The sequence below is a fragment of the Erinaceus europaeus genome, chromosome 1, assembly GCF_950295315.1.
Source record: "Erinaceus europaeus chromosome 1, mEriEur2.1, whole genome shotgun sequence".
Taxonomy (NCBI): Eukaryota; Metazoa; Chordata; class Mammalia; order Eulipotyphla; family Erinaceidae; genus Erinaceus; species Erinaceus europaeus.
In genome coordinates this window covers 112,058,491-112,085,539 of record NC_080162.1, presented here as the reverse complement: position 1 = coordinate 112,085,539, position 27,049 = coordinate 112,058,491, and the positions used below count along the sequence as shown (strand labels likewise).

Below are 27,049 nucleotides of genomic sequence, written 5' to 3'. Positions count from 1 at the left end.
AGATAAAAACATAGGTGGATAAAGTAGAATCCCCATCAGTATTTAAAAGCTGGGGTGGTAACAACCTGCTTTAACTAAAATCCTCACTGTCTGAAATAAAGTTTCTAATCATTAAGAAAGCCTTTAGTGCCAGGTGGTGGTGCACCTGGTTAAGCACACAAATGAGTGTGCAAGGACTCAGGTTCAAGCCCCTGGTCCCCACCTGCAGGGGGAAAGTTTCACGAGTGTTGAAACAGCGCTGCAGGTTTCTGTCTCTCTGCCCCCCCAATTCCTCTGTCTCTATCCAATCATAAATAAGTAAATAAATAAATAAAAGAAACCTCTTAGCACCAGACAGTAGATGTTCTATTACTTATTCAGCTATAATTTCTCTAAGAGTGAAAGTTTTTCCCCAGATTGCTACATATAGTTGTGATGGGGTTGTTTTCCTCCACCATATGCTCTCCTCTCAAACACTTGGTTGTTAGAAACGTTATGAAGTACTTTAAATTTTTTTTTTATTAGTGATTTCATAATGTTGAACAAGCTTGTCAGATAACAGGGGTACAATTCCATACCGTTCCCACCACCAGAGTTCTGTGTCTTATCCCCTCCGTTTGAAGCTTCCCTATTCTTTATGCCCCTGGAAGTATAGATCAACATTACATGAGGTATTTTTCTTTTAATTTTTAAAAATTATTTATTATGGGATAGATACAGGGAGGAATTGAGAGGTAGGGGGAGATAGAGGAAGAAAGAGACAGAGCGACAATTGCGAAGACCACTTATAAAGCTTTCCTCCTGCAGGTGGGGAGCAGGGGCTTGAACCCAGGTCCTCCTACTGCACTATAATGTGTGCACACAATCACATGTGCCACTGCCTGCCTCTTCCCCCATAAGGTATTTTTCTATGCGAAAATGTGTCATGACATTTCTTACAATCTAGTAGTTCATATCTAATGACAAATAAAAGTAGTCTGAGAATCTGAAAGCCTAAGCTTCTGCACCAACATTAGATGGGAGGATTTTCCAATATCCAGTGCCAAAGCTTCCAGTGGACTTTGCTTGAGGCATTCAGTAAGATGGTACCATGTCTCTATCATCTCCTCCTCCCAGCCCTGCTGCCTTCCCTTTATTCCCAGGTCAAAACTCAGTGGACTATAAAATTTTATCAATGACATTATTAAGCTTTGCCCATATCTTGTCTGTCCCAGTACAACTGTTCTCAGGAGAGAGCTAATGAGACTGTAATTTGATGCTCCTCATTTCCTCAGTCCTGGTTTGCTAGGAGATGAGTAAGGGAGAAAACTGCATGTTTCTGGGAGGGAAGGAGATGTAGACAAAGATGCAGAATCAGAAAGGGATGCTCATTTGTCCCAGAATATTAGCGGGAAGAGAATATAGGAGGTCAAATTGTTTTTAAAATATTAGGAAACACAGTTTACTGTATTTATGTAGAAAATTCCTATAGCATTCGACTTTTGTCAGATGCTGAAATTTGGAGTTACTGTATTTCTGCTATTTGATTCTAGGAGACTAATTGGGCCCTTACTCTATGCCAAGTCTCCTTTGACGGTCTGTTTCATTGTGATCCACTTGGATAGAACTTCTTACTGTCTGATTTGTTTTGTCAATTCATCTATGACAGGATCTGGCTTCTGTCATGTGCTTCTAAAAATGATATGATAGGGCCAGGTGGTAGTGCATCTGGTTAAGTGCACACATTTCAGTGCACAAAGATCCAGATTTGAGCTCCTGGTCCCCACCTGTAGGAGGCAAGCTTTGTGAGTGAAGCAGAGCGGCAAGTGTCTCTCTGTCTCTCTCTCTTCCTCTCTCCAGCTCCCCTTTCAATTTCTAGCTGTTTCTATCTAATAAATAAAGATAATAAAATGTTTAAATAATATGATGATATGATAGATCTATGTTTTTTGTAATAGGTGACATATTGGCTATGAGGAAGTAGATAGTTTATTACCACTGGATTAAACAACTAAAAATGCTGGAGAGAAAAGTTCTACAAATTGAAGAGACAAAATAAATATTCAGAGAAACAGTCACATTGCACTAGTGCTGCAAAAGCAAAGGAGGTAATGATGTTTGGCACCTCCAAATCCCATAGCAAATGATCCAAAAATGCTTATGAGAGATGCAGTTAATATAATTAAAAATATTACATTTATTTATCTATTGGATAGAAACAGCCAGAAATTGAAAGGCAGAGGATAGAGAGGGTGAGAGACAGAGAGACATCTGCACCCCTGCTTCACCATTTGTAAAGCTTACCACCACAGGTGGGGACCAGAGGCTTGAACCTAGGTCCTTGCAGATTGCAACATATGCACTCAACCAGGTATGCCACCACCCAGCCCCTAAATAATTACAAATTTTCTTTTGTGTTCTGATTCTTCTGCAGCATCTGTTCCTAATTCTGAAACTGTTACATAGAGAGTGACATTAGGGGTTCACCCCTTACATGTGCTCTTACATTAATTTAAACAGTATCAATGGAAGATAGTTTTTATAAGCCCCATTTACAAATAAGGAATCAGAAGCTTGGAGCAGTATAAAAAATTATTTTGATTTTGAAACCAAAACTGAACAGATGGATGGCAAAGCTGGAATTTAAATCCCAAACCATTTGATACCTACCTCTGTCAAGGAGTACCTACCAGGATAAACTCACTACAGACATGTACATTATCCACTTAGGACTCTATGTAGGGCAAAGATGGGAAGAGGTAAAAGTTTAAGAGAGGGATGTTCAAAAGTTGTTGGCAACGGTGGTACACTAAGTGTGTGCACTAAGTTCTCTGCTGACAGACAGTAGTTGTTGAAGCTCTTGGGAGAGTGAAGCTTATAATTTGACAATTCATAACATCCTTCTGGCACAGACACTCTATTAGTCAGACAATTGTTTTTATTAGTGATTTAACTATGATTAATAAAATTGTGGGCTAAGAGGGGTACAATTCCCACTACCAGAGTTCCACATATCCTCCATTGGAAGCTTCCCTATTCTTTATCCATCTGGGAGTACTGATCAAAATTATTTATGGGATGCAGAAGGTATAAAGTATGGCTTCTGTAATAGCTTCTCTACTGGACATGGATGTTGGTAGTTGGATCCATAACCCCAGTCTGTTTCTATCTTTTCCTAGTGGGGTAGGACTTTGGAGAGGTGGGGTTCCAGGACACATTGTTAAGGTTGTCTGCCCAGGGAAATCAGGTTGTCATCTTGGTAGCATCTACAACTTGGTGGATGAAGAGCAGATAAATTTTTTAATAATCAGGAACCTAAAGGTAAAAGTATAGCAGGTGAGATTTGGAATCTTTTTGTTGGAAGGAGCTAGGAAGTCTATTTTAGGTAGATTCTAAGGGGTCCATGACTTTACTAAGTTTTGATTGAGCCCAACAGCTAACATGCAGGTGGGCTAGGAGTGTTGAGTCAGACAGTTGTTATGCCACATATGCAGGCAGGAGAACTTTAGCTGGAGTGGAACCACTGAGCCCCACTGCTGAAAACTGTAGGCAAATGACTTGACAGTTCTAAGTCGTTCTTGGAAGAACTGATTCTGATTCGTGCCCATCACTTACAAGCTGTGTGAGTCTGGGCACATTATTCAATTTCTCTATCCCTTGGTTTTCTTATCTATTGAGTAAATGTGGGATTATTTCGCTCATCATATTGTGAGGAATAATTAAGTTGATTCACACAAAGCTCATAAAGCAGTATTTGATAATTTTATAACTATTCTCATTATTTACAAAGTAAAGACAAATATTTATATTATGAGATAGTGTTGATACTAAATATTTGAACTGTAAAAGGGGATGTGTACATATTTTATAGAACATATACAAGCCATTCAATCACACTACACTTTTGAATGGTACAGATATAAGTGTAATCGGCATAAAATTTTTGGGATCAAGTGTCAGTCTTTCACTGGTCACTTCTTCAAAGCATCTCCAAATATTACCTAGTATGATCAACCAAGGCTAGTAACTTCTTGACTTCATTTCATTTATTTATATATTATTGAATAGAAACAGAGAGAAATTGGGAGAGAAGGAGAGAGAGAGAGAGTGAGAGAGGAACCTGCAGCCCTGCTTCACCAGTCATGAAGCTTCTCCCCTGCAGGTGGGGACTGGGGGGCTTGAACCTGGGTCCTTATGCACTGTAATGTGTGCACTTAACCCAATATGTTGCCACCTGGCCCATTAACCTCTTAATTTCAGAGGGACTGAGTCAACATCTTATGTTTCTGTCCACCCTTGGAGTACACTGGTTATGAATTTTCCTGGACAATGATTCTCTTTGTCAAATGAGTTTATCTGGCCATATCAAATGACAAATATAGATAACTAGAAAATAAATGATCTCAGAAAGCATGAATCAAACACAGTTATTTACTCTACATTTATGTACTTAAACCTGCAGGAAGCAAGCTAAACAAATCCAAGAGCAGTTGAAAGAGTCACAAAATGGCAAAAGCTACAGTCTGAAAGCATCCAGCACAATGGGGAAGTCAGAGAACTTAAGGAAGAATCATCTCCAACTGCAAAGTGTAAGTTACATGTCCGCACATATGCTACCACCTCCCACTTCAGTGCTTCTGGTCCAGAGGGGATACCTGCACTGCACACCTTTCAGAGCTGCTTTTTCTTTCCCAGCACTTTTTAGATATTCCTTAAGTCATCTTGCAGTTCCACTGTGTGCATGTATGCTGGAGAGAAGACAGAACAATCAAATCTTAGTTCTTTATTTTACTTCATTAGTGATTTAATAATGATTGACAATATTGTGGGATAAGAGGAGTACAATTCCAAACAATTCCCACCACCAGAGTTACATATCCTATCCTCTCCATTGGAAGCTTCCCTGTTCTTTATTCCTCTGGGAGTATGGACCAAAGATCTTTATGGGGTGCAGAATGTGGAAGGGCTGGCTTCTGTAATTCCTTCTCCACTGGACATGGGCATTGGCAGGTGGATCCATACCCCCAGCCTGTTTCTATCTTTCCCTAATAGGGTAGGGCTCTGGGGAGGTAGAGTTCCAGGACACATTGTTGAGGTCATCTGCCCAGGGAAATCAGGCTTGATGGTATCAGCTACAGCTTGGTGGCTGAAAAGCATTAAGATATAAAGCAGAGGGCAGGAGTAGATAGCATAATGGTTATGCAAAGAGACTTTCATGCCTGAGGCTCCAAGCTCCTAGGTTCCATCCCCTGCACCACCATAAACCAGAGCTGATCAGTGCTCTGGCAAAAAAATAAAATTATATATCAAAAAAAATTGTTTAATAATCAGGAACCTAAAGGTAAGAATAGAGCAGGTCAGATTTGGGGTTTTCATGTTGGAAGAAGCTAGAAAGTCTCTTTTAGGTATATTCAGATGTGCCTGTGACTTAACTAATTTTTCATTAAGCCCATGCAAGTGGGCCAAAAGACTTATCTGGGGAGATGGTGTCAGAGTTGAGGATAGGACTAGAAAGCTGGATCAGGGCAGAGAGTAACTCCCAAATATGGGAAAATTACATAATACCACTAACTGTAAACCTCATCGGTCAGACTTAAGACCCGTGTCTATTTGTACTTAGCCCAGGAGTAGTGTAACCTCTGCATCCCTGTAGATCTGAGCCTGCATTCTGTGGTCACAGCTAGGAGTATTCTAGGCTGCACTCATTGTAGGATCTGTCTTCCTGGAGTGGTAGAGTAGGATGACCCAGCCCCTCTTCAGAGAGTGGGACAAATCTTAGTTCTTGATTGCATTTATAAAAGCTAATCTTGTAGCAAATATAGTGTCCAAAAGCACCTTTCTAATCCCTTACTTTGTGTGAGAAATTATACCTGGCAGCAAGAAGGCCATGGCCCCTAGCTCTCAGACATACTAGAATTTACAAAAAACAGATAGGGTTGGAGTGGGGAGTGTTCTCTAGAGTGAGAAGGATGACAGTGCAGCAGCTGTTGGAGACAAAACCAGTGGGAGGTGCTTAGGTGTATATGGGGGAAGATAGATATGCAGAGGTTGTCTCACAGCAGTGGTAGGCTTGAACTGTGAAGAATAGGAAGGCTCACCAGATAGTCAATGATATACAATGAGCTAAAGCAGACAAAAGAACAAAGTCTTGGACTCTCCCAAATGTGTATTATATTCCTCCAAATCCCATATCAGGGGTGTGAGGAAGTAAAAAATAGAAGTTCCTGAGTCACTGCTGCCAAATACCAAGGCTTAAACAGATACCATAGTTTGAAGTTAAATTCAAATTCTTTGATTTTCACATTATTTATAAGTGTAGTTTTAATCATTTCTGATACATACCACCAAGTGAAATACAAGCAAGTAAGACAGACTGGAATATGCCTCCCAGAACAGCAATTCTCTGTCTCCACACAAGATAACACTTCCAAATTCTGAGGCACTGAACAAAGGAACAAAGGCCACAGTGTAAACCTAGTATTAGATAATAATAGGCAATCACTTAGGACACATTCACAGCCCTCTCCATCTCTGAGAATTTATACATCATTCGTGATTCTAAGAAATCACTACTCAAAAAGTCACCATTATGTTGTGCACAGCAGATGTACTTAGATGATCTTCATTGCTGACTGCGGAAACCAGAATGGCTTCCTCACAAAGTTGTGTTCAACTTTTATTTAATGTTTTTGTGTGTAGGGCATATTTTTTTCTGCAACGGAAAGAATGCTTTTGCTAATGATTTCTAGGCAGTATCATCCCAGTCACTGTAATGAGTGATTCATTCCCTTAGTAACTGTACTTATCAAAAATACACAGCCAGTCAGTAGCTAAGATGACAGAGGAGAGAGTTTAATGAGTGTATTAATGTGATTGCCTTGCTGGAGAGGATCCAGTGTGATCTGAATTCAACCTCAAGTTGTTCAAAGGTGACTGTGTGTTTTAAAGGGAGACTGTGTTTTGATATGAATTGTCAATAACAAAAGAGTAGGGAGATAGCTGACCCAGAACAGTGTGTGTATCTTACAGGGAGAACACTGATAGCCTGTGGAAGCATGATGAAATTCACTAAAGAGGTTTAATGAGAATGGAGCAAAACTGTGATATTTCTTCTCTCTGTGTCTCTTTGTCCCTCTGGGTGTGTGTGTAAATATAAAAAGTAAAAATATTGGCCCATTGAGGTCACTTAGAAAAAGAAAACTAGACCCTGCAATCCCTCTCCTGGGGATATATCCTAAGGAACCAAACACATCCATCCAAAAGGATTTGCGTATACTTATGTTGATAGCAGCACAATTTGCAATAGCCAAAACCTGAAAGCAACCTAGGAATCCAACAACAAATGAGTGACCGAGCAAGTTGTGATCTATATATAGGATGGAATACTACTCAGCTCTTAAAAATAATGAATTCACCTTATTCACCCTATCTTGGATGGATCTTGAAGATATCATGTTAAGTGAGATAAGTTAGAAGCAGAAGGATGAATATGGGATGATCTCACTCATAGACAGAAGTTGAAAAACAAGATCAGAAGGGAAAACACTAAGCAGAACTTGGACTGGGGTTGGTGTATTGCACCAAATTAAAAACACTCTATGGATGATGGTGGGAGGTTCAGGTACTAGAAGATGATGGCAGAGGAAGACCTAGTGGAGGTTGAATTGTTGAAGTGAATATGTGGAAATGTTATGAGTTACAAACTATTGTATTTTACTGTCAACTGTAAACCATTAATCCTCCAATAAATAAATAAAAAAGAAAAATGAAATCAAATTTTAAAAAAGAAATGACTCACTGTATGAATAGGTCTTTGGTTGGCAGTTGCTGAACTTGGAATTTTACACGCCCATAGTGATTGGGAGATAGAAAGACAGAGACCCTATGATAATGCCAATGACTTTGATTCTACAGAAAGACTTCCTAAATTATAAGAGAAGAAGACATCTCTTGAAGGGACAAGAGAATGAATATCATCTTAAGGCCTTTTTAGCAAAAGATGGATGAAACAATTTGCTATTATTCAGTTATCATGTATAGGTCAAATTTGAGGCCTACTCCAAAAGAGCGCTTGTAGAGATGCCTATTTAAAGTTTGACTGAAATTACCGGGCCTGAAATAACAAGGAAGAAATTAATAGCTATAAGTGATCCAGTTCTTGAAAGACTGTTCCCCCCTCTTTCCCTACCATCCACTCCTTCCCAACAATATGAACATAAAACAGCAACCATGGGTCTTCTAGGTCACCAGAATCAACATCCTTCTCTCAGGATCCAAGCTAGTATGTGAGCATTGTTTCAATATTCATTCAGTTTTTGAATCAAGAACATAACAACGGAGCGGGGGGAGGCACACCTAGTTAAGTGCACACACACACTTGCAGGCTCAAGGACCAGGGTTCAAGCCCCTTATCCCCACCTGCAAAGGAAAAGATTCACAGTGGTGAAGTAGAGCTGCAGGTGTCTCTCTGTCTGTCTCCCTCTCTATTTCCCCTTCCCCTCTCAATTTATCTCAGTCTTTATACAATAATGAACAAAATTTAAGACAGTAAGAGAGAATACCTCCTGGTCATTATGTTTCTGTGTTCTGGCATAGAGGGATAAGATAATAGACTGAGTCTAAAGGGTTCCTGTTCTAAAGAGAACAGATACATTGAAGATAATTAAGAATCCTGACATGAAGAAATGTATATATTCAGTCATAGTATTCTATACACCCCAGTTTGAGCTAGAAGGACTATGAACAAGTTGCTTCCTCTATGGTGGGTAATCAGTTTTTAGCTCTAGAAAGCCATGCAGGTCACTGCCAGCTCTGTCCACACTTCTTGTGATATTTCACTAAGAAAAACAGGTATTTTATCTTCAGGTCACATTTATTAATTTGGAAGTATGCCATAATCTCTGTTCATATGTCTAGTCCAATTTCCTCTTTGGTAAATGGTATTCTGATTCTGTGCTTATAATTTTACTGTAAGAATCAAACTGAGGATGGGGTAGACAGCATAATGGTTATACAAAAAAACTCTCATGCCTGAGGCTTCAAAGTCCCAGGCTGAATCCCTCACACCACCATAAGCCAGAGCTGAGCAGAGCTCTGGTAAAAAATAAAAATAAAAATAAAAATAAAAAAGAATCAAATAGCAATCTGACTGCAATTTTTTATAGTAAAAATACTAATGGAGAAGAGGCATAAATAATCCCTGGTACAGGAACTGAAAGATATCAGACTACTTTATTTCTTTTAGTACTATCCTGAAGATATGTTAGGAGGATCATATAGTGGATCTCGGTGGTGGAAGGTCAGCCTGTGTGACCTCTGAGTCCCTGTCAGTATGAGCTCACAGTCCATGGTCATAGCTAGGAACATTCTAGCTGCATTCATCTCAGGACCAGTCTTCCTTCAGTGGCAGAATAGGCTGATCCAGCCTCCCTTCAGAGAGTGGGGAAGTCCCTACCTTTGCTGCTCTACAATGAGGGCAAGGTTCTGTAGAAGCCAAGAGGGCTTATGATGTTCCTAATGGAAGTGACCAGTGATGGTAGAGAGAGGAATCTGTTAGAGGTCTAGGCCCAGCATATCTATGTGGGAATCCAAGGATTCCCTGACATTTGATGAATTCCAGAAGCACTGTGGGTACCAGTGAATAGATGGCAAGGGTGCTGATAGTTTCAAATGTAGATGGGCTGTGTGCTCCATCCCACAAACTTAGCATCCGCATCTATCAAGAGGGATGATAAGAGAACCGAAATAGCTCAGTTGGGAGAGCATTAGACTTGAAGAGGGATGATGACTTGAGTTCAAGCTCAAGATGCAAACTGTGACTATTAGGAAATTCTCAACAGCTTGTAGAGGAATCCTGTCACCGTCTTTCCACAGTGAGCACCACTACTGCAAAGGTGACACGTTATTCAGGTGCACTGCGATTCTCAGGTGAGAAAATGAACTACTGTATCAAGCAAACCTGTCTTTGTTTTATCTTGAAACCCAGACAAGCTACTTGAAATTCTTGGCAAATTGCAGTGTTTAACAAATGAATTCTCTATGTCTGGCATTCCCTTCCATTCATTAAACATTCATGGATAAAGGGTTTCACTTCTCACTCGTTTAACAAGAAGTGAAACACTTAGTCCAGTGAAGCAATGTGAAACTCTGGAAACATTTGACTCAGAAGCTGCAGAATCTCAACCCTGTGGTAAAGCATTCTGTCTTTACCAGCAGTTAAAAATCAAGCCTTGGTGACTAAAAAAGCAGAACCTGATTTACCACACACCTTTAGGGAGGAATAGAAACCAAGATCTTGGGAGTTGGGCAGTAGGATGGGTTATGCACACATGGCACAAAGCCCAAGGACCTGTGTGAGAATCCAGGTTCGAGCCCCCAGCTCCCCACCTGTGAGTCACTTCACAGGCAGTGAAGCAGGTAGGTGTCCATCTTTCTCTCCCCCTCTCTGTCTTCCCCTCCTCTCTCCATTTCTCTCTGTCTTATCCAACAATGATGATATCAACAACAATAATAACTACAACAGCAATAAAAACAACAAGGGCAACAAAAAGGACATAAATAAATAAAAACATTTTAAAAATCTTAAAAAAAACAGTGAGACCTCAAACAGCTGTAATAAGCTAGAGGCCAGTTACAGTCACTCCTTACACTATAAGGCCAGGCCGAGGGCCAGATGGTGATGTACCTGGTTGAGTGCACATGTTACAATGTACAAGGACCTGGGTTCAAGCCCCCAGTCCCCACCTGCAAGGGTAAAGCTTCAAGAGTGGTGAAGTAGGGCTGTAGGTGTCTTTCTGCCTCTCTCCCTCTCTATCACCCTCTTCTCTCTTGATTTCTGGCTGTCTCTATCCAATACATAAATAAATATAATTTAAAAAATAGAATCAGTAATTTTAAAAAAGACCAAGCTGGGGGGGGGGGGTGAATAGCATAATGGTTATGCAAATAGATACTCATGCCTGAGGATCCAAAGTCCTTGCATCAACATAAACTGCTCCAAGGAAAGAGAGAGAAAGAAAGGAAGAGAGAGAGAAACAGAAGGAAGGGAGAAATGCAGGAAGGGAGGGAGAGAGGGAGGGAGGGAGGGAGGAAGGAAGGAATGAAGGAAGGAAGGTCAGGCTAAAATGTAGACAAAGGGAATGACACTATCATATATGGGAAGGTATGTGAAGACAGGTATAATCATCTGTATAACTGTAAGAGCCAACTACTAATAGTGAAACCACACCAAGTAACTTAGAGACCTGTCCTGGATATATAAATACCCTAGAGAACAAAGACTGGGGGCTGGGGCTGGTGCTCATCTCAGAGAGATTCGGACACTAAGCACATTAGCGTAATAAAGTTACTCCATTTCCAAATATTTGGTTCTCTGGTTTTGTTTGCTACTTCAAAAACATCAGGAGAGACAATCACTCCTCTGTTAAACTTACAGAATCCTTTACAGAAGTGACAAGTAAGGGAACAAAATTATATATTTTCCTTTCCATCCTTTTTCTCAGTAATCATAATTGGAAAAATAGGTTCATGGAGGTAGCAGTTAATGGAAATAATTGAAAGCTGAAATATACCACAAAACACAAAAGAATGATAATAATGAATGAATGACTATCAATGCATTGTTATACATGGAGGTAAAATTTATATTTATTATGTACTAAATTCAGATTTCCCTCTATTTTATCTGTTTATTAATTTTTATTTATTTATTATTGGATAGAGACAGATAAAATTGAGAGGGAAGAGAGAGATAGAAGGGAGTGGAGAGACAGAGAGACAACTGAGTTCCTGTTTCACCAATTCTTAAGCTTTCCCTCAGCAGGTGGGAACCAGGGGCTTGAACCCAGGTCCTTTCACACTGTAGTGTGTGCACTTAACCAAGTGTGCCACTACCTGGCCCTTCTAATTGCCTCTTGTGTTCTAAGATCCCATCTAGGATACCAAATTACATTTAGTTGCCACCACAGGGAAACAGCTTTGCTTCGGTGAAGTCTTGCCCTTTCTCTCTCTGTCTCTCTATCTCTCTCTCTTTCTATCTGACAAAGGTCAGCTTAGAACAGTGAGGATTTGGTGACATTCAAAAAAGAAGAAAAAAAATATTTTTTAACCTTCATTTCTTACTTTGCAGACACTTTTTTTTAAGTGTATGACTGAGTTACTGAGTTTTTGGTCCTCTATAATTTTATTTCTCCCTGAAAATTGTGAGAAAGACAGAGAAAGGGGGGGAGAACAACCTTACACATGTGTGATTTTAATGTTGTTGGACCAGTTTTTCATTCAGCTAGAAAACCAGAGAGAAGGGGACTTCCAGAAGGCATGGCCATGGAGTAACAGGCAACAGAAATAATCCTCCCCGAACCAAAAACATCTATAAATATGGACCCTAACAAAAATCCACCAACTAGTGCTAAGACATCCACAACCTTAGCTACCAAGTTGCAGATGCTACTATGATTCCATCCTGACTTCCCAGGGCAGATGACCTCACCAATGTATCCTGAACCCCAACCTCCCCAGAGCCCTGACCCACTAGGGAAAAATAGAAACAGACTGGGGGTATGGATCCATCTGCTAAGACCCATGTCCAGCAGAGAGGCAATTACAGAAGCCAGACCTCCCACCTTCTACACTCCATAATGATCCTGGTTCCATACTCCCAGAGGGGAAGAAATAATAGAGGGAAGATGACCAAAGGGCTCTGAACTCCAATCCCATCAGGACCCTGAGAGAGAATAGGAAAAAGGGAGGAATATTTCAATGTAGTAATAGGTATGGGTGTGACTTGGAAAGGAAGAGAAGATGGGACCTTAAAAAAGGGGGGACAAATATAGACAGATAAGTGTAGAAATAATAGTTAACCCATATCTGCAACCTTAGGAGAACTGCTTCCCATTGGAGGCACTGGGGATCCAGAACTCTCATGGTGGGAATGGTGTGGAGTTGTACCCCTGTTATCTTGTAACTTTGTAAATCAATATTTAATCACTAACAAAAACAACTATAAATAAAGAAAAACAGAGAGAAAGAGACAGAGAGGGAGAGGAACCACACCCCAGAGCTTCAGAGTAGCACTGGTGTGACCCACATGGTACCAGGAGTCAGATGAGGGGCTAGCCTGGGACAGGGCAAGAGCCAAACCACATTTCTTTCCCATCATAGAGGCTTTATCCCTGTGGGCCGCATATTTCAACTACAAACAGAGGGAAGAATGGAGCGACACCTCAACACAGAGCTTCCCACAGTGCTGTGGTGCTCCCATGGGGCAGATTCAGAGCTCAAGCCTGGGCTTTGTGCATGGAAAAGCAGACACCCTCCAGGGGAGCCATCTCCTCACTGGCTATGTCAGTATTTTATGTTTTGGGCCTTGAGGGAATTAACAGGTGCCTCATGCATGCAGGATACCACTGCTGAATTGCCAACCTGGGAAGGTGGTGGGGTAATATTTTTTAATTCTTTATTTAGAGAGATAGGGGCCAGGTGGTGGCAGACTTGGTTAAGTACACATGTTACAACACTCAAGGACCTAGGTTCAAAATCCTGGTCCCCACCTGCGGGGGGGGGGGGGGGGCTTCACAAGTGATGAAGCAAGGCTGCAAGTGTCTCTGTCTCCCTCTCTATTCCCCCTTCCCTCTTGATTTCTGGTTAACTTTGTCCAATAAATAAATAAAATACAAATTAAAGAGGGGGTGGCAAAATGAGTTGAAGAGAAACCTAGCACAGCTTCACGCCACCATCAGAAGTGTTCCTCGGTATTATCCATGGGATGGACATGAAGTGCTGGAGCTTGATCACAGGGTATCAAGCACAAAGTATGTTTTCTCCCACTAGCTCCTGAAGAACTAATTTATTATTTTTTTCAAGGACAAATTAGTTGCCATGTGTTTCCTCAGTTTTTGTTTATCTGAAAGAAAAGAAAAAAAAACCTTCCTGTTTCTTTTCTTTTTTCTTTTTTTTGCCTCCAGGGTTATAACTGGGCTCAGTGCTAGCATTATGAAACCACTGCTCCTGGTGCCCCTTTTTTTTTTCCATTTTATTGGATAGGACAGAGAGAAATCGAGAGAGGAGAAGATAGGTAGATCAAGAGAGAGAGAGAGACAGAGAGCTGCAGACCTACTTCACCACTTGTGAAGCACCCCCCCCCCCATCCCTGCAGGTGTGGATCCAAGGGCTCAAACCTGAATCCTTTTGTGAGTCCTAGTGCTTTGCACTATGTGTGCTTAGCCCAGTGGCCACCGCCACCCCATTTATTTTCAAAGGGTACTTTTACTGCAAATATAGTTCTGTTTGATGTTTTGTTCGTTTTCTTTCAAAGTTTTTGAGTTCTTCTCTTTGCTTGGTTGTATGTACTTCTCCTTCCCCTCCCCCTCCACCCCCTCCCCTCTCTCCCCTCCTCCTTCTTTTTAATATTTTATCAGGTGTGTGTTCAAATAGTGCACTCATTTTTTCCTATTAAATAAATTTTATTTATAAGTTATAAAGAAGCCTCTAGGCTGATCAAATCCATCTGTTGTACACTTTTACTTTGATTCACTTCTAATTGTGTGCCAGTGGTACACTTCTATACTCATAGTATTATCATTTTACTCAGTTTTCAAAAGTCACAATCTATTTGAATTTTACTTAATTTTTCTTTATTGGGGAATTGATGCTTTATAGTAAACAGTAAAACACAGTAGCCTGTACATGTGTAACATTTCTCAGTTTTCCACATAGCATTCTAGCCCCCACCTAGGTCCTCCTCTGCCATCATGTTCTAGGACCTGAACACCCCAGCCCACACCTTCACCCCAGAGTCCTTTGCTTTGGTTCAATACAAGTGCACTATTTCTTGTACTGAAATACATAAATGAAATTTAGACTTTCTCATTTTTGTAACATGTTATTTAGTTTGTTGTTGTTTTCTTTCTTCTTTTAACACAGGTTGAATAATACATATGTTATGTTGTAGAATTTTTGAGATATGTGTGTGTGTTTAGTTTTACAATGTTCTTTAACTTTTCTGTGTCTGTGGCTTGGTCTGTCAGTGACTGCAAAGTTCTTAGCTAGTATTACTACATATTTTCTTCTCTACTTTTTCTCTTCCTCTTGATAGGCCAATGAGGCATACCAGAAACCCTTTGAAATTGTTATACAATTATTTTTTGAAAAAATGTTATTTATTATTATATAGAGACAAAGAGAATCAGAGAGGGGAAGAGAGAGAGAGAGAGAAAAAATAAAAGGCAGGCCTGTATCCCTGCTTTACCACTCATGAAGCTTTCCCCCTGCAGGTGGGGACCAGGGGTTTGAACCTGGGCCTTGTGCACTATAATGTGTGTGCTTAGCCAGGAATATCACCACCTGATACCACAATTATTAAAGAGTATATTCCATCTTGTTCTTTCATGCTGTTAATTCATGCTTTGTATTTCATTTTAGAAATTTTCTGTTGACTTATATTCAGACTCACTGTTTTTTTTCCATGTTGTTGTCCAGTATAATGATAATATTATCAAATGATAAGAAATCAAATAACTTCTGTTACAGTGATTTTTAAATTTTCTTTTATTTTTATCTTTTCAAAAATATATTTATTTATTTTGGATTGAGACAGAAATTGGAAAGAGAGAGGAAGTTAGAGAGATAGAGGGAGAGACAGAGAGACACCTGCAGCCCTGCTTCACTACTTATGAAGCTTCCCTTCAGGTGGGGACCAGGGCCTTGAACCCAGGTCCCTGTGCACTGTGATGTGAGCACTTAACCAGGTGTTCCACCACTTCCTCCCTTTGTCTCCAATATTTTTGAATTCTTATATTTACTTTAAGCTATTTCTTAGAATCCCATAGTTCTATTTGAAATACTTACCTGTTGTTTTGTACTATTTTTTTCCATTAGAACCCTTAGCATATCTATTCTTTTTATTTATTTATTCATTTTGTTGCTCTTGTTGTTTTATTATTGTAGTTATTATTGTTGTTGTTGTCATTGTTGGATAGGACAGAGAGAAATGGAGAGAGGAGGTGAAGACAGAGAGGAGGAGAGAAAGATAGACACCTGCAGACCTGCTTTACCACCTGTGAAGCAACCCCCTGCAGGTCTCTATTCTTATTTTGAATTCCATCATTCCTACATTTTTTGATACCTGTTATTATGAATCTAATTCTATTCCTTTGTTGTTCTTTTTGCCTACAGGATTATTGCTGGGGATCCATGTTAACACTATAAATCTAGTGTTCCTAGAGGCCATTTTTTTCCCATTTTATTGGATAGGACAGAGAGAAATTGACAGAGGAGAGAAGATAGGTACATTAGATAGATAGATAGATAGATAGATAGATAGATAGATAGATAGATAGATAGATAGATGATAAAGATAGACATTTGCAAACCTGCTTGTGTTGCAACCTCCCTGTGGGTGGTGAGCAGGTCTCACACCAGGATCTTTGTGAGGGTCCTTGCACTTTGTACTATGAACAAATACATAGATAGGTAGAGAGAGAGGAAGAGAGAGAGAGAGAGAGAGAGAGACCTGCAGACCTGCTTCACCACTTGTGAAGCAACTGCCCCCCCCCTTCATACCTGCAGGTGTGGATCCAGGGCCACCTGGCCCCATAGTGTTTTTTTTTAAATGTTTCCTGTTGATGTAGATAACAAAGGCTTTAAAATACTCTCATGCCCCCCATTCCTCTCTCTCTCTCTCTCTCTTCCATTGGTTTCCCTAAGAACTCTGTCTTAAATAATGTCTGTGTCATACAGCTTTTTGACTGTGATGTATTGAAGACATCAAGTTGGTGTTAAGGTGATATTTACCCCTTTAATGATATAATCACTTAACCACTCTTCCTAGTAGTAAGAAGGCAGGTACAACAGAAAAGCTGTCTGTGCATTTTCAAAATTATTTTTCCTTTCCTATGCAGAGATATGAGCTTTTTTTTAAAAAATTATTTTTTATTTAAGAAAGGATAAATTAACAAAACCATAGGGTAGGAGGGGTACAAATGCATACAATTCAACCACCCAATCTCCATATCCCATCCCCTCCCCTGATAGCTTTCCCATTCTCTATCCCTCTGGGAGCATGGACCCAGGGTCCTTGTGGGTTGCAGAGGGTGGAAGGTCTGGCTTCTATAATTGCTTCCCTGCTGAACATGGACATCAACTAGTCGATCCATACTCCCAGTCTGCCTCTCTCTTTCCCTAGTAGGGTGGGTCTCTGGGGAAACAGAGCTCCAGGACACATTGCTGGGGTCTTCAGTCCAGGGAAGACTGGCCAGCATCCTGATGGCATCTGGCACCTGGTGGCTGAAAAGAGAGTTAACATACAAAGCCAAACAAATTGTTGAGCAATCATGAACCCAAAAGTTGGAATAGTAGATAGGAAGTGTTAGGGGGGTACTCACTGCAAATTCTAGTGTACTTTTGCTTTCAGGTATATATTTTGCAGTAGTTTATGGATACGTGTGAACATATGCTCTCTCTCACAGAACCTGGTGTATATCTAGGTTTTGGGACTTTGTTAGAAAGTGAACCACCTGGGATGGAATTAGAGAATACTATGAAAGGAAAGGTCTCACCCGAGTAATGAAGCTGAAGGGTTGTCATTCCACACATGAAGTCTTTGGACACAGTCTGAGCTGAAGCATGTTGAGGTGGCAATCCTTGCGTTGATTAGGTTGTGATCGGCGGATGCAATATTATTTGATATGGATTGGGAGAGGCATGCGGGAAACTGGGCCCTATCCTAAGGTTCCAGGACTGGGGGAAATATAGGCTCTATAGTGGAGATGTGAGGTTCCTGCTGTCTTAGGGTTCAAAAAGACAATGGATAGTTAATGTTATCACCACATTATTTGGTAATTGGGTTAACTTTGAAAAGCCCTTTTGTTAGGGTTTGCTGTATAGTACCCAGTATCTTGTATGTAGCTGTGCCATTGGTTGCTTCTGATCTACTTGGTCTAGGCTTTTGAGAGAGTCTGCATATCAAATACACAGCCTATATATTAAAAAGACTCAGTCTTTTTTTAAAAAACTTTGAGACATACAATTGATTTTCCCCCTCATATTAATTAACTAGTGATTTATATGACTACATTTTACTAGGAGTGTACATAAACACCATTCCCACCACCACCAGAAGACTGTGTCCCATCCCACCCACCCACCCCCACTGCCCACCAGCCCAGGAAGCTGCATGTCTACCCCTCACCACAGGGTTTTTACTTTGGTGCCCTACTTTCAATTTAGTCAGATCCTGCTTTTAGTTTCCCTTTTAGATCTTCTTTTTCAACTTCTGTTGATGAGTGGGATCATTCCATACTCATCTTTATCTTTCTCACTTAGCTCACTTAACATAATTCCTTCTAGCTCTGTCCAAGATGGTTTAGAGAAGGTGGGTTCATTGTTCTTGATAGCTGCATAGTATTCCATTATGTATATATACCACAGCTTTCTCAGCCACTCATCTGTTGTTGGGTACCTGGGTTGCTTCCAGGTTTTAGCTATTACGAATTGTGCTGCTATGAACATAGGAGTACACACCTCTTTTTGGTTGGGTGTTATGGAGTCCTTGGGGTATAACCCCAGGAGAGGAATTACTGGATCATATGGAAGGTCCGTGTCTAGCCTTGTGAGAGTTTTCCAGACTGCTCTCAACAGAGGCTGGACCAATTTACATTCCCACCAGCAATGCAAAAGGGTTCCTCTGTCCCCACAACCTCTCCAGCATTTGTTGCTGCTGTCCTTTTTGATGTATGCCATTCTCACAGGAGTGAGGTGGTATCTCAATGTAAGAGAACGATACAAAAGATCAATGAAGCCAAATGTTGGTTCTTTGAAAGATAAAACAAAATGAACAAACCCCTAGCCAGACTCACCAAACAAAAAAGAGAGAAGACTCAAATTAATAGAATTGAAAACGATGGAGGAGATATCACAACTGACACCACAGAAATCCAGAGAATCATGCAAAACTTCTATAAAGAACTATACGCCACCAAGCTAGAGAATGTGGAAGAAATGCAACATTTCCTAGAAACATATGCCCTTCTACAACTGAACCAAGAAGAACTACAAAACCTAAATGCACCAATCACGGACAAAGAAATTGAAACCGTTATTAAGAATCTTCCCAAGAACAAAAGTCCTGGACCAGATGGCTTCACAAACGAATTCTACAAAACTTTCAGGAAACAGTTAGTACCCATACTTCTTAAGCTTTTCCATAAGATTGAAGAAACAGGAATACTCCTTTCCACCTTCTATGAAGCCAACATCACCCTGATACCAAAAGCTGATAAGGACACAACAAAAAAGAAAAACTACAGACCAATATCTTTGATGAACATAGATACCAAAATATTAAATGAGATATGAGCTTTTAAAAAAAATTGTTGTGTTGTTGTGTGCTTATAAGACTGTAGCCCCAGATAACTCTTATTCTCTGTCTAATCCATGCACACTCTTTTACAATTTAACTATTAAATCGTCACCTAAGTGTTCCTACAAGTTTATGGTTCCAGCAAATTTTTTGCAGGTAAGCTAATCCTGGTTCTAACTCAATTTGTGTTTGCTTCTCAGGACTGTAAAATTATAATTTCTCTACCATCAGTTGACAGAGCGGTATAACACTGTCTCACTGATTCCTCTCTTTGACAACAGGAGAGACAACTTTTACATTCTTTATTTGTCTGAAATGAAAAACTAGAAATTACTTCTAAATTTATGTCAAACTAACATGTGTAAAACATTAGTTTAAATTATTCCATAATCCATTTAAAAAAATGTGTCCATGTTTCAAACAATTTTGGGTAGGAATATCAGCAATTTAAATTTGAATCTCAGGTTAAGTGCAACCACCAAAATGAAAAATTATTCTCACAAAACCTCTGAGGGAAAGGGAAAATGTCCCAAATAGTATTTTTTTGAAACATATGTGTGTTAGTGGGCCACAATAATACAAATGAAAGCAACTATACGACAATTTCAATGTCAGAAAGAAAGTAGTTAGAACCCAGTAATTTTAACGAATACCATGAACAGCAGACCAAGTAAGATTTTTTTCAAGACTTTTTATTTCAGATTTTGGATGAGATCTTTTTCTTATTTTCCCTCTCAGCATCAAAAGCATTATTCAAAACAGTCTCTGAAATAACCACCCAAAACTCAAATTACACATATTTTATTACCTTTACTTATTTATTTGGATAGAGACAGCCAGTTATTAGAAAGGAGGGAAGGTAATAGTGATGTAGACAGAGAGACACTTGCAACTCTGCTTCACCACTTGCAAAACTTTGCAGGTGGGAACTGAGGGCTCAAACCCAGGTCCTTGCACATTGTAACATGTGTGCTTAACCAGTTGTGCTACTACCCGGTCACTAATTAAACATTTTGATATACATTATTAAAGTAAAATGTAAGAGTCCAACTTTTAATGATTTAGTGATTCCTGTATAAGACTGGTTATTCTACAGAAATGTTTGGTCAACATAACCCCCCGCAGGAGCTGACAGGGGAGCCTGTCTTTCTCCAATTCCCAGAGATTTGTCATCTTTCTCCTGGGGCTGATTCTTTTATTTATCTGAGTTTATTTATCAATCGGTTTTCAGAAGTGCAGGACGGGTGTAAAACTAGCTTTTTCCTTGTAGAACTTGAATGTTGGGTAGAAATTCAAGATGTGGATAACATTTCACGAAATGACATTCTGTGTGTCTTTCCTATGAATAGTTTACAATTTTGGGAAAAAAAGGACTGTATCGGGAGTCGGGCGGTAGCGCAGCGGGTTAAGCGCAGGTGGCGCCAAATGCGAGGATCAGTGAAAGGATCCCGGTTTGAGCCCCCGGCTCCCCACCTGCAGGGGCGTCGCTTCACAGGCGGTGAAGCAGGTCTGCAGGTGTCTATCTTTCTCTCCTCTTCTCTGTCTTCCCCTCCTCTCTCCATTTCTCTCTGTCCTATCCAACAACAATGACATAGATAATAACTACAACAATAAAACAACAAGGGCAACAAAAGGGAATAAATAAATAAATATAAAAAATAATAATAAAAAGGACTGTATCTATATGTTATTTACATAGATTTCTAGATCTTTACTACTATGAATTATTAAAAAGAATCACTTTTCTCCATTGTCTTCATATCTTCTTTGTGATCTGAATTCACTCCACTTTGCACAAAGTCTGAACTGCTTCTGTATGTTAGTTCTGTAGATTTCTGTTTCTGATTTAATGCATAATCATTACTGCCACTATGTGGTATATTTGAGAAGTGCTTAGAAAAAGAAGAAAGTGTGTAATTAGTATTTCAAGCTAATGTTACAAAACATTGTTATTTTTCTAAGGCTGTGCTCCCTCTGTCTATTATTAGACATCTTCACCAAAGATGACCTTATTAATGTCAAATGATTTATATTCTCTTTTAACTTTCAACCCTTATATTTGTAGGAGGTCCACACAAGTGCACACACTGAAACATACATGTTTACAAACAAAAACTTGTGTATACATGTTATGTAGGTATGCACACAGATCTAAACATATATAAACATTTGTGTGAATGCTATATATGTACATCATATGCCTTTATTTGTAGAAATGGATTCATATTTTATATACTTTATATCTTTCTTTCATTATTTTTCTACAGCTGAATAGTACTGTTTTAATTACTTTGGTTTTTAACTTTTTATTATCTTTATTTTTGGATAGAGATAACAAGAAATTGAGAGGGAAAGGGGTGATAGAGAAGGAGAGAAATAGAGAAACACCCTCAACACTGCTTCACAGCTTGTGAAGCTTTCCCCTTGCAGGTAGGGACTGGTGGGGCTCGAACCCGGGCCCTTGTGCATTATAACATGTGCACTCAACCAGGTATGCCACCACCTGACCCTGTAGCTGTATAATATTATTTCTATGATTTCTTTTACTTTTTTCATTAAAATTATGCTACCAACACACTCTGGTGATAATTTCGTTTTGAATTTTTGCCATTATATTATTTACAAAAGTATTAGAAGTCAAATTATGAATCACAGAGTATTCTTAACATTTTGGAATAGGCTACAAATCTGTACCTCAAGACATTAACACCAAATACTGCCCTGGATTGTCGACTTTACAATAAGTTTTGGAAATACGATCTTCCCTGAATTTTCTCTCTTTATACTGAGTTACAGCTGCACACATTATCCATATACACATTAAACATTTGTCTTCATTTGTGCAGTTCTTGTTAATATACTATAGATTATTCTTCGAGTTTTAAAAAATCTCTTGAATTTTATTAGCATTCTAAAAATGTCATTTGTTGTAATTTTTGAGATAAGAAACCTATTACTGCTTACTGCTTATCCGAGTACCAGGTTTCCACAGAATGTTGTTACTTAACTTACTGGCTAGGTGAGATACTGTATCTTTCTCCTTTAAGGTGGGGAGGGGAGTTTGGCTTAAATGTATCATCTCTATAGGTTTCGTTTTGATGTTTTTTTCTCTTTTTTTTTTCGTATCGTAATAAAACATAAACTAAGGCTTAATAACTACAAAGTAGTAGACTGTACCCAAATTGGTCTTGTTAGATACAGTAATGACTTGGTTGAAAGGGGGAACAATGGAGAGCTATTCAAAATAATCTGAACCAATGTCTTATATATATAGTTCTGAGAATGTTGGGATTGACGCTGTCAAACCTTTGTTGAAGTCTATTTGTTAGTAGTGTAACTAATAATTTTTAAAAAACTATATTAAATAAAACATAGTTACCCATGGTCTTTGACTATCAGGTACAATGTACTATAAATGTAGGTGGAAATAAAGACAGGACTCCAAAGAAAAGAACACCAGAGCATGTTGTCATTAGACTTGACTCAGTGTGTGGAAAAAATAGATACATCCAGAGGAAACATTGTAGGCACATCCCAGTAACTGTTTTGTTAAGCTAACTATACTGTTGCAGGCCCTCCTCTCCTAGCATCCAGCTCAATTCTGTGCATGTGATTTCCCACAGTATTCAAAGGCGGAAAGGCATCCTGTGACTGCATTGGAGAAAATGATGGAGTCAAGTTTTGCTGGCCCCCAGTCATTCCCAGAGGTCCCTACTCCCGACAGAGGAAGCCAATCTGTCAAACACCACAGGTACAGGTAGCTAATCATGGTGGGGATAAGCATGTTCACACTATGTATGTTGATAGACAACATCCTCAGGAGACACGACGGTTTTTGCTTCTCCTGTAGTCCTCCAGGAAGCAGATGCTCAAACAGCTCACAGCAGGTCCATCAATGGTACCAGCAGGCAAAAATGCCCCAATAAAAAGTCCAAAGCCTCTATTAATATCAGCCATCAAAGCTTCAGACACAGACCAGTGAATGAAAAATCAAAACTATTAAAAGCATGGTCCTACCTAGCCTGTTTTTATCACCATCTGAAGAGTTAATGACTAATTCTCCCTTAGTTGGCTAACATGACATATTTCAAGTCTTCTAACATGATTCCCACACAGAAAAAAAAAAATCTTTCTAGCGAAAGAAGCCTAGAAAGCTTAAGATGTACAGGGGGCCAGGTGGTGGCACACTGGGTTAAGAGAACACATCACAGTGCACAAGGACCCAGGTTCAAGCCCCCAGTCCCCACCTGTATGGGGAAACCTTCATGACTGGTGAAGCAGGGCTGTAGGTGTCTCTCTCCCATTTTATCTCCCTCTTACCTAAGAGTTTCTCTCTGTATCCAATAATGAATAAACAAAATAAATATTTTTTAAAAAAAATAAAGTTTAAGATAGTCTATGATCAAGAGGTCTTGAAGTTTTATAATAGGACCATAGAAACTGGTGGGCGTGAGGAGAAAATCAAGAATAAATGACCTTATATATGGTATAACTTTCCTAGAATTATCAGGTTCTTCAACATATTCTAGTCCCCACACTTTGCTTTATAAATAAGAAATCTGGAACTCAGAAGATACAAAAGTGTGTTCTGATGTAAGATACAAAATTTGAAACTAATATTAGAAAAGTCCATATGCTTATTTGTACTCAAATGCTATTCTCAGTCTTTGTGGAAGTTGTCCAAATACTTAAGTTTCCTTTTTTATTTTCATTTTTATTTTTAAAGATGTTATTATTATTTTTATTTATTTATTGGCTAGAGACAGCTGGAAATTGAGAGGAAGAGGGGAGATAGAGAGGGAGAGAGACAGAGAGACACCTGTAGCCCTGCTTCACCACTCCTGAAGCTTTCCCCCTGCAGGTGAGGATTGGGGGCTTGAACCTGGGTCTCTGCATATTGTAACACATGTGCTCAACTAGGTACACCATCACCCAGCCCCAAGTTTCCTTTTATTAATTGGAATTATTATATTTTTATAGTAGATCCAATTCTAGTCTTCTGAGAGGTCTCTAGACTGCTCTCCATAGGGGTTGGCCCCGTTTGCATTCCCACCAGCAGTATAGGAGGGTTCTTTTACCCTGGGAACCTCTCCAATATTTGTTGTACTAGTCTTTCTGATGTCTGACATTTTCATAGGATTCAAGTGTTATGGACATAATATTCACCAAAGAAAAGATCTAAAAGGCCAACAGACATGAAAAAAAATGCTCCAGGCAAGGGTAGATAGCATAGTGGAATGTTATGCCTGAGGCTGTCATGCCTGAGACTGTCATGCCTGACGCTCTACAGAGACTCTCATGCCTGAGGCTCCACAGTCCCAGGTTCAATTCCCCTCACCACCATAAGCCAGAGCTGAGCAGTGCTGTATTAAAAAAAAAAAAAAAATCCAAGTTATTGATTGTCAGGGAAATGCAAATACAACAAGATACTTCTTCACTCTTCTGAGAATACTGTATTTTTAAAAAGAAAATCTTAAAAATACATAACTCTGGTTCCCAGCAATGTAAGATCCAGTATTTACACTTATCCAGACAACACTTGGAGATACACTATAATATAAGTCTACCTAATAGAAGGAAATATTGTGCAAGAGTAGATAGCATAATGGTTATGCAGAGACTTCGAAGCCCCAGGTTCTATTCACCTGCATCACCATACAGCTTATTAGTGCTCTAGTAAAATAAATAAAATACAGTAAGGAGTCCAGGGATGACACACATGGCTAGGCACACACATTCCAGTGCACAAGGACCTGGGTTCAAACTCCTGATCTCCACTTGCAGGGGGAAATCTTCACAAGTGTTGAAGCAAGGCTGCAGGTGTCTCTGTTGCTCTCCCTTTCTATCTCCTCTCCTCAATTTCTGTCTATCCAAATAAATAAACAAATAAATAAAAGAAGTATCTTCTCTTCTGCCACCCAAAAACTCCCCAAATAAGATTTTACTGATACTGACCACTATAAAACTTTCAGTCATTTTTTATACTCGCCCATAGAACTTAGTGACAATTTTTAGCCTCATTCTATGAGTAGCAACTGAACCAAAGAATACGATAAGTGCTTTGTTTTTGTTTGTCTGCTTATTTGTTTGTTTAGGTTTTTTTCCACCAAGGATATCTCTGGGGTTTAGTGATTTCACGATACTTTAAATTCCTGGTGGCTACTTTTCTTCTTGTTTTAATAGAGCATAGTGAGAGAAAGACAAGAGAGAGAAAGAGAAGGGAAGAGAGAAAGAGATATACCAAAACTGTCTTAATTGCTTTTGAAGCTCCCACCTCGTACCATACAGATGGGGACCAGGGGCTTGAGCCCAGGTCTTTACTCATGAAAACAAGTGCACTCTATCAATCCTCTAAGTGTGTGTGTGTGTGTGTGTGTGTGTGTGTGTGTGTACTAAATATTTTTAATTCAGGATCGAAAATATAACTGGCAGTGATATAACTGTATAAGTCAGTGAGTACAAGCTTTGATTTCTTTCAGAGAGGCATTTACATTTATTTCTCTGTGAAAAGATCATTGCACTTCACTGGGCCAAAAGGGAGATCACTGATGACCGAAATTAATCCAACATTGCCAGCTTTTCAGAACATGGGTATTTTTTATAGAGCAAGATTTCCCCCTGCTGATTATTACACTAGTTAATGTGCTACTCCATTTAGTCAAGTAAGGTAATTTGGTATAATATTACTCCTGCACATTTACTACACCAAAAGCATTTAAAAACAGACTAAAAACCTCTGATTATTTGAACTGCAAATATTTTACACCTGTTGTTAACCCCATCCAACATATGACTTCTGCTATGACTTCTAAATGGATTAAATAAGAAATCTCTAAAAGAGACCTATGACAGTATTTGTTGTGTCCTGACAGATAGGCAATATTTGATTCATAAAATTCTCTCAGAACTTTGTAAATTATAGTTTAATATATCATTGCTTTTGTTTTGTAAGACATGCAGTAAGCTTAAATGTTCTCATGATTGATAACCTGGTCACTGATTTATGTCTTGCAGACAGCTCTATAACTTCCTGAATGCCACTGAGTTAGAAAGCTTGAATAAGAGATTGATCAATAGGTATACCACTGCTTTTTCTTAAGATGGGTCACTAGTTCATACTGGTAGAGTGTGTTGTGACAGTTTGTCTAGCTATGAATAATTAATTTCTTTTTGTGCACTGCAAATGTGACTCATTTGAATAACTCATTTAGGAAACAAAGCTACTGATTCAAAGTCATTAATTTTCTCAAAACTAATTCTTCCTTTTGAAGAAGAAATCTATTATAAAATGTCATACTTATCGCACTATATTTTGGCAATGTAACTGATTTATAGACAGAATATATGCAGTTTTTTTTCCCCTACCACTACTCCTGATAGCTATTTTCTCTTTTCTCTTTCCCTCTTTCTTTCTTTTCCTTCCTTTCTTTCAGCCTTCCTTCCTTTCCTTTTTTTTTTTTTTTTTGATAGGGCAGAAGTGGGGGGGGGAGACGGGTTAGGGAAGTGGAAAGAGAGACACCTTCAGACCAATGTCACCATTCATCCTCCTGCTAGTGGGAAGTAGGGACTTACTCCTAGGTCCTTGTACATGTGCATAGTAACTTAGTAATTCTACTGGGTGTGCCCTGCTTGTCTCCCTTCTAGTTGTTGTTATTTTATTTTTTATCCACCAGTAAAATAATTCCAGGGTTTTCACTAAGCAGTCTTTCCCTTTGGACTGTCCACTGTAGTTGGATA

At 39.3% G+C, this 27,049-nt stretch overlaps 1 protein-coding gene across 5 annotated transcripts in view; it reads left to right on the top strand.

Moving 5' to 3' along the window:
- The window catches only part of NRG3 (neuregulin 3), a 1,315,406-nt gene that overhangs the window by 1,277,084 nt on the left and 11,273 nt on the right, over positions 1–27,049 (top strand). For all 5 annotated transcript variants that reach the window (XM_060193719.1, XM_060193701.1, XM_060193691.1 and 2 more), the window contains 2 exons: positions 4,421–4,547; positions 22,936–23,063. In XM_060193719.1, the coding sequence (XP_060049702.1) occupies positions 4,421–4,547; positions 22,936–23,063 (255 nt within the window). The remainder of the gene's footprint in view (positions 1–4,420; positions 4,548–22,935; positions 23,064–27,049) is intronic.